The sequence below is a fragment of the Mus caroli genome, chromosome 10 (genome assembly GCF_900094665.2).
Source record: "Mus caroli chromosome 10, CAROLI_EIJ_v1.1, whole genome shotgun sequence".
NCBI classification, from domain to species: Eukaryota; Metazoa; Chordata; class Mammalia; order Rodentia; family Muridae; genus Mus; species Mus caroli.
Window position 1 is genome coordinate 102,811,559 of NC_034579.1, and position 12,062 is coordinate 102,823,620.

The 12,062-nt window shown below is 36.6% G+C and overlaps 1 protein-coding gene across 10 annotated transcripts in view; it reads right to left on the reverse strand.

Moving 5' to 3' along the window:
• Positions 1–12,062, reverse strand: part of Nav3 (neuron navigator 3) — a 737,122-nt gene that overhangs the window by 154,674 nt on the left and 570,386 nt on the right. For all 10 annotated transcript variants that reach the window (XM_029482745.1, XM_029482744.1, XM_021173799.2 and 7 more), the window contains one exon: positions 2,442–2,557. In XM_029482745.1, the coding sequence (XP_029338605.1) occupies positions 2,442–2,557 (116 nt within the window). The remainder of the gene's footprint in view (positions 1–2,441; positions 2,558–12,062) is intronic.

A 12,062-nucleotide genomic window follows, 5' to 3' on the forward strand; every position in this document is an offset into this window, starting at 1 on the left:
GAAATGTAATTGAGGAAAATACCTAATAAAAAATATTAAAAAAAAAAGAATTTGAGGAATCAAGAGTTTGGGAAACATAATGGTGACTGGGGCTGTTGGATACTTATAAGGCAAACTGATGGCTATACAGTGTATCACTTTATCCCATAAGTAGATTTCTTTTTATTCATTCATTATTGTATGGAATAGGTGAAGATGTGAATAAAACTTCACTTGTTATTTTGGTAAAATAAGAGAGGATGAAGGAATTAGGGGTGAGTGTGGATGGAGGAAAAGAACCTTCTAGTTACCACAAGGACTCAGCTGATTAAGAAGGAAAGAAGGTATAGGTGATTTGGTATGTGACACAAAAACTAATCAAGTTTTTAAACTGGGAATCCTAGCAGGATCAGTGTGGAATCAGAGAACAGTGGGGCAAGGACTGTAAACATAGGGAACTTCAAACAGTAAGAATAGAATTTATGGGGCTAGAGAGATGGTTCAGTGTTTAAGAGCACGAGCCGTTCTTCTAGAGGACCAGGGTTCAACTCCTATTCAGCTTATGATGGCTCACATGTGTATGACATGTGTCATACACAGACCTATATGATGAATAGCAGCCATGGCAATGATGTTATGGAGAAGTTATAGTTCCCGATGATGCTAAGGACTAGGATCTGACCATGGGACTGCGTAGCTTGGAACAATAGTGAGATAAGGGTCCTGGAGAAGGCTAGGATGTTGGGATTGCCATTTATTCACACCCTGAAGATACCACAAATAAAGGCAGGGATTGCACTGGAGGAAGAGACAGTATTCCAGATCGTAAAGCTAAAGTCCAACACATAATGGGAATAAGAGTGACAGAATAGCACCGGATTCATTTCAGGATATATTTTCTGCTTCCTTTCCTTCCTCAAATGTGTGACCCACATAAAGAACTCATTACTTCCGCAAAATACTATTCCTTCTCTTAAGCCCCTTACATTATTATACTAATATCTGGTTTATGCTTCATTTTCAAATACTCCATTAAGATACCAGAACATTAAATAGAAATATTAATTAGAAATATGAAAGATGACTAAATGCAGACAGAACACAAAGCTTGAGAAATTAAAATATAGATTATTTCTTCCATCAGCACTACTCAGTGATAGGTTAGCTTTAGTGTTCCTTTGTGAAACTCGGCAATGCTTAAAATTTAAATTCTACTCGAATTCACTTGCAACTATAGATCGGAGTGTCTGGACTTCATAGGCGTAATGCAGATGTTCATGCACACTCAGTATGGTAATGGAAGCTTCTTCCTACCACGCTTTAGAAAATGTTTGTCACAACACAGGGACACAGAATCATCTTGACACGTCTCCAAAATCTCTGGGGTCTATATATACCATCAGCACAGTCATGTGTTCATATCATAATCTCCCCGGTCCCTGCACTGGCCCTGTGTTGTATTTACCATCTGAAACCACAGATGCCTAATCACATCACTAATTTTCATTCCGCAGGTTACTCATGAGTCTCATTATTCGGTGATGGGCATCTCCAGAAGGGTTAACGCTTGCTGAATTGAATTTCATGGCTATCAAAGTGCAGACACTTCTTAACCTCCCCTGTTGTGGTTACCTTTTTGATCCTTAGAGGCCTTGAAATAACACATGACTGTTCAGAAATTAAATTCTTCCTCATGTTTTTGCCTTTCGACTTAGCAGTGAACACATAAAGGCTAACACAAAGATTTATTGGAAAAGCAGACATGCCTCTACTTGCAAGTCTAACAAAATTTCTTAAATTCTTTTTCCGACCCATGACAATATAGTTCTCTAAGATGTTTCTAGGGTCCTCATGAAGAGTGAGTAGGACTATATTATACATAATAAATATATACATGATAAATTATATTAAAGGCTTTCCATATAACCCTAGGCTTATATGAATTACTGGAAAAATAATTGGCTCAAGCTGCAAATCCCCTTTCCCACAATTAAAAATCTGATAACTATACCTGGAAGATCTGCAATTTTTCTTATATCCACTATGCATATACATTGAAATATCTTTCCAACTAGATTTTTTTCCAATATGTACACTGGAGAAATGCTATAAACATCATGGAATTAAATATAGGACAGGATTTCATTGGCTATAAATGTTACAGTAAATGTTACATCTTTGATATATCTCCAAATGCCATACATATCTAAGGACCACTCTACTAACCATAGAAGTCTTCCAAAAAGCAAAATGCCTTAAAACAAATTATGCTTTCAGGTTCTGAAAAAAAAAACCACTATTTATTTATTTATTTATTACTATTTTCAGAGCAACAAGGAGATCATCTTAATCAGAACACCCAAATATGTGAGAAACGCTGAAGCATAAAACATATAGAGTCACACTGTGCAAAACTCACGGAGCCAACATGAGCTAATGGGAGATTACAAAAACTCACTTACCAGATATCTCTTCTAGGCATTGCTTAGCCGTCTTACTGTAGGAAGAATCCATCTTTGTGGGACTGGTACAGGAGTCAGCAGGTGGTAAAGAGGTGCCTTCATTTTCTGAATGTGCCCTGAAGTTAACCAAGAAGACAGAGACAAACAATCGTGGTCACTAATGAGTCATCAAAGCCATTCTTCAGCACAAGGAGAAATCAGCCCATTACAAGTTTTATATCAAGGTCAGTAACTCTGACCTATTTTTCTTTTTCTTTTACAATTGGGATGCTCTTCAGATACCTATCTGTATGAGAAATTAGGAGCTTATTTTATATCTCTCTGTGTGTGTGTACATATACATACATCCACACATATATACATATATGTGCATATATACATATATATGTATATATGTATATGTTTGTACACACACACACACACACACACACATATATATATATATATATATATATATATATATATATATATATATATACATCTCATCCACATGAGTGAGGTTTTGATTCAGATTTCCTGGATTTATCTGCACTTGAAAGCTTATATCTATCAACGGTTGATTGCATTGGGTATGGGTGTAGGGGCAAATGAAAAAAATGTGTCCATTTTATAGAACATCTGGCCATAAAACATTCTTGTAATCATAGTAAAGCATTGAAACCATACCTGAAACACTTTTTACTGCCTCTGTTATAAAATGTATCTACAATAGAATGCATAAGAATAAATAACAAATAGATAGTGAAACACTAATGTAGCTATGATGATGATGTAAGGATTCTGGGACATTGAAGTTAGAAACAAATGCTTTCACTGATCTCCCATGTACTTACATTTGTGCACATGTAAATAGTGTCCTGGGAAATGTAGTTAACAAGGAAAGGATTGTGTAATAAAACGGAGTGTAGTCACCTTAGGAATCATATACCTTTGATATTATGGTCTTACTTTATACAGTTTCCTTCCTCTATACACAGGTAAAAATTCTAGGGATCTCTTGAAACCGATACAAATTGCATACATACTAGATTCAAAAGCTCATGTTTGAGAAAGTCACAGCATGAGCCACTGAAACACAGGAGTCAAGCTGGCACAACACTGTCTGCTGCTGGACTATGCTTTTCAGAGATTCTACTTGCCTTACTTTAAATTCCATTTACAGCCCTGAGACTAATGTATGGCAAGTCATTCATAATTATATCGTAGCTCTAGAACACCTATAGAAATACTTGTCTGTGAACTAAAATGTCAGGATACCTCTGAGTCACGTTTTAACTAATCTATGGCTATTATCCTAAATCATAGTTTTGGGAAAAATAAAATGTGACTGCTGATCTTTAGAACGAGCTCACATTTCTGCAACACCTTGGGGCGAGGTCAGCCATCTCAGCATGTCAGAGGTACAAGAACATTAGGAGTCTAAAGCTAAACTGGGACATAGGCTGAGGCCAGCAGAGGATGGCAGGAAGAGGCAGAGGAAAAGATCAGAGAGGAAGGAATAAATGGGGAGATGGCTCAGTCTTTAAAGTGCTTGCCACACAACTGTGACCTGTGTTTGCATCCCCAGCGTCTACATAACTATCTAGATGCTATTATATGTCTGTAATCTCTGAGTGAAGAAGGCAGAGGTAGGCAACTCACTGGAGCTCACTGGCCTGCCCATACAGCTGTATTAAAGGACTGCCATGTTCTGTTGAAGATTCTGTCTCAAAATATAAAGTGGCTAGTAACCAAGTACCTGATGTTAACCTCTGGCCTCCATTCTAAGGCATCCACATGCAATTATGTACATAATGGATGAACATGTACTTATGTTTCACACAGATACAATACATGTGCATGTATACATATACACATGCATGAAATATATCACTGATATTTAGTTGGCAGATGTAAAAGTTGATAAGCTTGCTATGGTTTTTAAGAAATGATTTAAAGCTGTTTTATCCTTGGATAGATGTGTCATATATAGGAAGTAAAAATCAAAAGAGAAACAGAGCCAGGGTTGTATTCTCCTGACATATTAGTTTATTTTGTCTGAATAAGAAGGCAAAAGTCCTCTCATGTTTTCTAGGGTTTCTGCTTCCACATTGAACAAGTTTAAATAGTGAGTGTGGAGGTGCGCTAAAGTCACTGAAGAAAGCTACCTGGCTGCTATCCAAGCAGTGTCAAACAGACACCCAGCTCTGCAAGCTGGCCTTGACTCAAGACTGGCTTAAAAACCCTGCAGGTTCACTATGCAGGGACTTGTCTCCCAGCAGCTGATTTACCTTATGTGTTGACTGAAATGACTGTCTATAAAGCCCAATGTTAGTTGTTTCCTATTAGATCAACACAAATAGCTGTCATGGGGAGGCAGAAGGTGTGATCATAATAACTTCTAAAAATTCAGCGTCACTCTGGGAAAGTCTGTATGGAACATGAGAATATTTAGAATGTCGTGCTAGCAGAGATTTTGCTGTACCCAAAGCAGATCTTAGAAAGCATGTCTGAGCTGATGACTGTGGCTCGCCTCCTCACCTCACGAATTGGTTATTCAGCTCTGCTGGCTATGCCTCTATTGTCCCTTATCTGAGACACTTATAAAGAGTCTTCACATTTCTACTTACAGACTTTCCAATTGATTGTGTTAGTATGGGGTTCCAGTTGATTACCTTTTGGTGTCTTTTTAGTTTAAGACACAAGAGAATATTGTTTATATTGTTCCTCTTTGGTGGCTATGCCCTAGCATTCTCCACACAAGTCATTTACAGAAATTATTATATGGAAACAGATTAACTGTTAAAAAAAAGAACATAAGATGCTAAACTCCACATCATTTTCAAAGAACTTGGAAGCCTTCCTCCATTTATTTTCAGAAGTGGGTCACCTCAGACATCTCTGTTCCATGAATTTTATAAAACTGACAAATATCTAGTCCTTTCTCTATTTACAATAGTACTGGAATTAGATTTTAGCTCTGATCTATTGGGATGTAATCAACACTAATTACTAAAGTTTTGCCTTTTATACAAATAATCAAAGAAATTAGACAAGGTTCTTGACAATTTCCAAAAGTTCTCTATTTGGGGGACTACTATATACTGGTGGAATAAAAACATTTGGATCTTATCATGAAACTATTGGTGAGGACTTTAAAATTTCACAGGAACACTTTGCATAGTGAGTACTGCAAAGTATCCCTCGCTGGTCCACGCAACACAATCTAACATGACAACAGTGCATATTACATGTACCTACTGAAACTATCACCGGAAGCTTGGAAAATACTGTTTACCTTATGTAAAGTCCTAGTTTCCCATGTCTAAAAAGATGTTACTAGAAGTTAGCCCAAAATTAAAATTCCATTTTTATGTATTTTCTATGCAACAAGTATTGGTCTTGTGTAATATCTATGCAACAACACCCAACTTCATTCCAATTCTACAAGGTGGGTGCTACAAAACATATTACAATTTCTAGCTATCTGACCATTGACCAAGATAACCTTGTGTATGTTTAACCAATAGTCAAACTTGACTGCCTATAAATGGTGACTGTTAATCACTACTCTAACAATTTTAATGCATTCATAATCTATGAAATAAAATCAGACTCTAGTAGTCATTACTGGACACTCAGTATTTTACTTCAACTTCCCTGTGCTAGCACATCAGTCTAAAAGAGACAGTATCGAATGTGACAGTGTCAATTTACGTATTCTAAATGTTACATTTTACTGGCCATTTAAACAATTTGATAACTCATGTTACGTGCTATCGAATTTGATCTTTTGTGAGAGTACTTTTATATTGACCTAAATATAATCGTGCATAATTTGTGATGTAAATGCATATGTATATGTGACCACTTAGACAACCTAGAAGCAGTAACATGGTTTTAAATATAATCCTCCATGAATAGAAACCAGGGCTCACTGAATAACAGATGAAGCTAATTTAGGGAATGCACAAAATGAGTCAAACGGACACTAAACCACACAAAAAAGAGTGTGGAAAAGTGGAAATGCTTGTGAAAAAGTCATACAGAGCAGCCTGAGGGATTTCCCAGTGTCATAAATAGGGAGATTTTTAAACATCAAAGTAGATTATGTTGGCAGTGTATTATATCTCATGAAATAAAATAGGACTCTATTAGCCCCTACAGTATGGATGGACAGATAACAGAGAGAAACCATTTTCTTAAACATGAAATACATACAGATGAAAAATAGAATTATAAAATAATTTATAATTATTAGAATATAATTTTAATTCAGACATGCAACTTCAAAGGATCCTGTAAGCTTTGAGATCATGGAAATTAAGAACAATTTTTTTTCAAAAGTTTCAAACTAACTTCCTCCACAAATGTTTATTAAATGTAAATGGAATTAATTTTAAAATAGAAAACTATAGGGAATATGACCTTAAAGAAGCAAACACATCTTCTGTCAGAATAATAGCAAATATAAGTAATCACATCGTGCCTTTAGAGTAAGCAATAGGATGAACATAGCTTTGATTGTGTGGCACTGGAGGAAAATAAGCCCATTTGTCTAAAGATGGGTAAATATTAGACAGAGCCAGATGAAGGAAGAATACTGGAATATTCTTTAAAATATCAGTGTCAGAAAAATCAAGGACAGAGTGTATGTAGAACAGGCTCCTAGGAAGACATGACTACCATGTAGAACATTAATTTTTAAATTGCTTTAAGTAGTGCCTTGGGGATGATTAATACAATTAAAGAGTATTTTTAGTTATTTTAAATACAGCAAACACACATACACACACACACACACACACACACACAGAGAGAGAGAGAGAGAGAGAGAGAGAGAGAGNAGAGAGAGAGAGAGAGAGAGAGAGAGAGAGAGAGAGAGAGAGAGAGAGAGAGAGAGAGAGAAGGTATTGACATTACCTTAAGTTTCCTAAAGATTTAAATTTTTTCCAGAATATCTGAAAGTAAAACTCAAAAGCCAGATACAAGAAAGTTTGCCCATACCCCTCTATGCTAGAAAATGTGAGATTACAGCAGGGTTCAATACAATAGTACATCTTCTAGTAGCAGGTCTGTATTTCATCTTTAAAACACTGCAGGGTAAGGGCATTTAGACTACTCCCCAGTGCAGAAAAATAAGCCAAAGACAGGCTTGCGAGACAAGAATTCAATAGTCTTTAGTGTGTGCTGATGACCAATTATGCCCCATTCACATAAATCTACCACCGCCGTCGAATCTGCAGCGGTTGGCCTGAGGACGTACAATGCTTTCTCTGAAAGACAGTTATGCGCGCCACATTTCAATCTTTGTAAGCTCACAGCTCCTCCTACACACACAACTTGTCGTTCAACAAATAACCTGAGCTTCAACATTGTAAGCACTTTCGAAACCAGTGTTTTTCATTCTTTGCCTTTCAGAATCCAGCGTATTCAAATGACCAATCCCCATAGAACCTCCTAGGAGAATCTGGACTGGATATCTTACAACCCAAATTTCATATATCAGTCTATGATGCTGTTTCCAGAGTGATACTCACTTACATCATAAGAAAAAATGCTTGCAATAATAATTCATTGACAGCATTTTATAAATACAGAGCGTTACAGCGCATACAATGTATATTTAATAGGTAGATTTGCAACACTTAGTGCTTCTCCTTTCTTCATTAGTCATGTCCTACCTGCTGGTCTAAGGGAGGTTATTTCACTTTTGAATAGCTGTGATGGTTGTGAACTTTTTCTGTTGAACTTAGCAACTAGGTTAAATTCTCTACCTTTTAATATTACATTTTTTTCTGTCCATCATGTGAGTAAAGTTTATAATAACATTAAAATATGCACACCTTTGTGAGGATAATCGAGTTACAAATGATCTGTGAAATACGTTGTACCAGATTAGCAATTAGATTGTACAAAATCCTTTAACTATCGTAACCTAATATTGTATTCATGGAACTCTGAATGTACAGTTGGGTTAGAGAGGGTATTATGAAGCATGTATTGGTGTTCCACTAGGAGTGGTATTTTAAAAGGTGTCCTGGTAGCTTTTGTCACTGTGGCATAAGCCAGGAAGAAGAAACATCAGTGAGAAAATGCACCCCTCAGATTGGAGTATAGGCAAGCCTGTGATTTTTGATTAATGATTGACTTAGAAGGGCCCATCACATGGGGGAAGTATGCCTTATTGGCTGATGATTCTGAGTTGTATAAGAAACCAGGCTAAGCAAGGCATGACGAGCTAGCCAGTAAGGAGTGTCCCTCCATGGTTTGTGCTTCAGTTCCTGCCTGCAAGGTCCTACATTCCTTGACTCCTTGATCTGAACTTCTCAGGGATAGACTATTACCTGGAAATGAAACATGAAATGAGCCCTCTCCTCCCTAATTGGTTTTGATCATGGAGACTTATCCTAGCAATAGTAACATAACTCAGACAGTAAGAAAAGCCTACATCAAGAAGAGAAAAGGAAATTAAGTCACCCTCAGCACAATCATTTTCCAATTCTATATAGGTTACTTAAGTATATAAATATACATATTTGTACATTTTCATTCATATGAAAGATGTGTATTATGCCAATTTGTACTAATTTAAAAATTCATGCTTATTCTTTATAAATGATCTTTTGAGGTGTATACTTTCTTCTAGGCCAGGCTGCTCACAGTCATTCATTTCCCCTAACTTCCCACTGAAGTGTTGGGATCCACAGATATTCACTACCATGCTCCATGGACAAGTGGTTGAGAAATCTGAAAATGTATTACTGACATTTTCCTAGTATGAATTTCCTGGTAATAAATGCTCGGTCTTTTTCCCACATTGCAGAAAGAACTGACAAGCAGAGGAGAACGTGTCCTCACGTTCAGGCTCACTGAACATAAAATGTGGGCAGCCAGTCGGAATCTGTTTCAGAGGCAACTTTTGCAGGCTTTGTGAATTTCTGAGATCATTACTTTTCTGAATTTAAATCACCGCTCCTCCATTTCTGATAAATAGGGATACTATCACATACTCATGGATTTGTGCTAAAGTTTATGTCAAGAAGTGAATATCAATCTTGTAACATGGATGAATTCAGTAAGCAAGCACTTTACAGACGATATTTTAAAAGATGATACTACCATTATAAAATCATAAATCATGAGTATTATCATATCTAAAATTAACATCTCCTATAAACCATGTCAAAGAGCTTCAGGGAGTGTTCTTACATAAATAGGAATAGTTAAAATGAGAAAGGACACATAGTTCCACACTCAAAATGTCATGAATCAGGAATATAAGCATCTCTCTCTCTCATGGCAGGAAAGCATGAGTATTTAGAGGATATAATTTTATTATTTATAATTTTTGGGATAATATTTCATAGTTCTGTCATGTATGGAGTACTATACAATGAGTTTTATTCATTTTATTTATTTTAACTATTTTATATTATTAATAATAACCTGAGTATAATCATTGACATTAATAATGGTGGTTTTACATGGAACTGCTTCCTTCGATCTTTTAAAAAAAGCTAGCCTATATCAATCGCTGAAAGTTTTGTAGGAGGCTGTGTAATGCATGAAAAATGTTTATCAACACAGCATGACTATCAACCCAGTCTTGAGTAGAGTCATATAAGGTAGCTTTGATTCTTTCATCTCCACCTTAGAGACTGGAAAACTGAAGTTTTTTTTTTTAATTTTTAATATTTTTTATTACATATTTTCCTCAATTACATTTCCAATGCTATCCCAAAAGTCCCCCATAGCGCCCCCCACTTCCCTACCCACCCATTCCCATTCTTTTGGCCCTGGCATTCCCCTATATTGGGGCATATAAAGTTTGCAAGTCCAATGGGCCTCTCTTTCCAGTGATGGCCGACTAGGCCATCTGGATTGCAAGCTTGTACAACCACTCTGGAAATCAGTCTGGCGGTTCCTCAGAAAATTGGACATAGTACTACCGGANGATCCAGCAATACCTCTCCTGGGCATATATCCAGAAGATGTCCCAACCGGTAAGAAGGACACATGCTCCACTATGTTCATAGAAGCCTTATTTATAATAGCCAGAAGCTGGAAAGAACCCAGATGTCCCTCAACAGAGGAATGGATACAGAAATTATGGTACATTTACACAATGGAGTACTACTCAGCTATTAAAAAGAATGAATTTATGAAATTCCTAGCCAAATGGATGGACCTGGAGGGCATCATCTTGAGTGAGGTAACACAATCACAAAGGAACTCACACAATATGTATTCACTGATAAGTGGATATTAGCCCAAAACTTAGGATACCCAAGATATAAGATACAATTTGCTAAACGCATGAAACTCAAGAAGAATGAAGACCAAAGTGTGGACACTGTGCCCCTTCTTAGAATTGGGAACAAAACACCCATGGAAGGAGTTACAGAAAACTGAAGTTCTAAATCCTTACATATGTCACTAGAAGTCACATGAACAATCATTGGTGGCAACCCATGTGGCTCTAAGATCCGTGGCCTCAAGTCTGTTGGGCCATGTTTCTACCAACAGCAATGCAAGACTGTGTCTACTCTCTGTGTTCCTAGCCAGTGGGCCATGACACCACACATCTATAAAAATTTTCTTTAAAGGGAGAAATGAAAGTTTCAAAGTGTATGGAGAATCTGTTTGGGCTACATGGCACACCCACAAGTACTACCAGCTAAGCTGCGCTCCTTTCTCATAACTGTATACAGGTGACATGGGATATTATTCAAATGTAAGAGAGGAGGAAGCCTGTCATTTGATGCATAAAGGATGGATCTGGAGGGCAAGAAGATGCAAACAGTAAACCATTTTCTTTCCTGCATTTGAGGTTAAACAAAAGAGGGGTGGGGTGGGGAAAGCTGATCTCAGAGAATGAGAGATTAGTCATATGTTAGTGGAAGGGATAGTTTTGGGAACTATTATTCAGGGACACAAAATTTGTTTTTAATAGGAGATAATAAGCTTAGGAAACCTAAAGTTTAGTACAAGATGGTAACTCCTTGCACCTTGTAATAACAGAATGCACATGAATTCTATAGAAGGGGTATGAAGTATGCTCATGACACAAATGGTAACTGTGTGTGAAAGCATGTTGATTAGTTATTTTTATTCATTTCATATGCGAAATGATGATATATGTGGTAACTGTATTTAACTTTATGTATCTATTTTAAAAATTGAAGAATTACCACCAAAGGGTTCTGTGTCTTATGTAGATAAATTCAGTAGCAATATAGAGTAAAGAGAGACTACTTTGGTAACTGTCTAGTAGTATGTGTATTTCAGATGTACATAATATCTGAAATTATATCTATATTGTATGTTTGCTATAAATAGTTTAGAATGCATGCCCCAAATACACAGTTGCAATACAGAGTTATCTCAAATGTTAATCAAGATTAAGAGTACTGAATCACACTGGTTCTGATCACAAATGCACCACTAATCCCAGCCTGATCTGCAGAGTGAGTTCTAGGACAGCCAGGGATATATAGAAACCCTGTCTCGGAAAGAAGAAGAAGGAGAAGAAGAAGAAGAAGTAGAAGAAGAAGAAGAAGAAGAAGAAGAAGAAGAAGAAGAAGAAGAAGAAGAAGAAGAAGAAGAAGAAGAAGAAGAAGAAGAAGAAGAAGAAGAGGA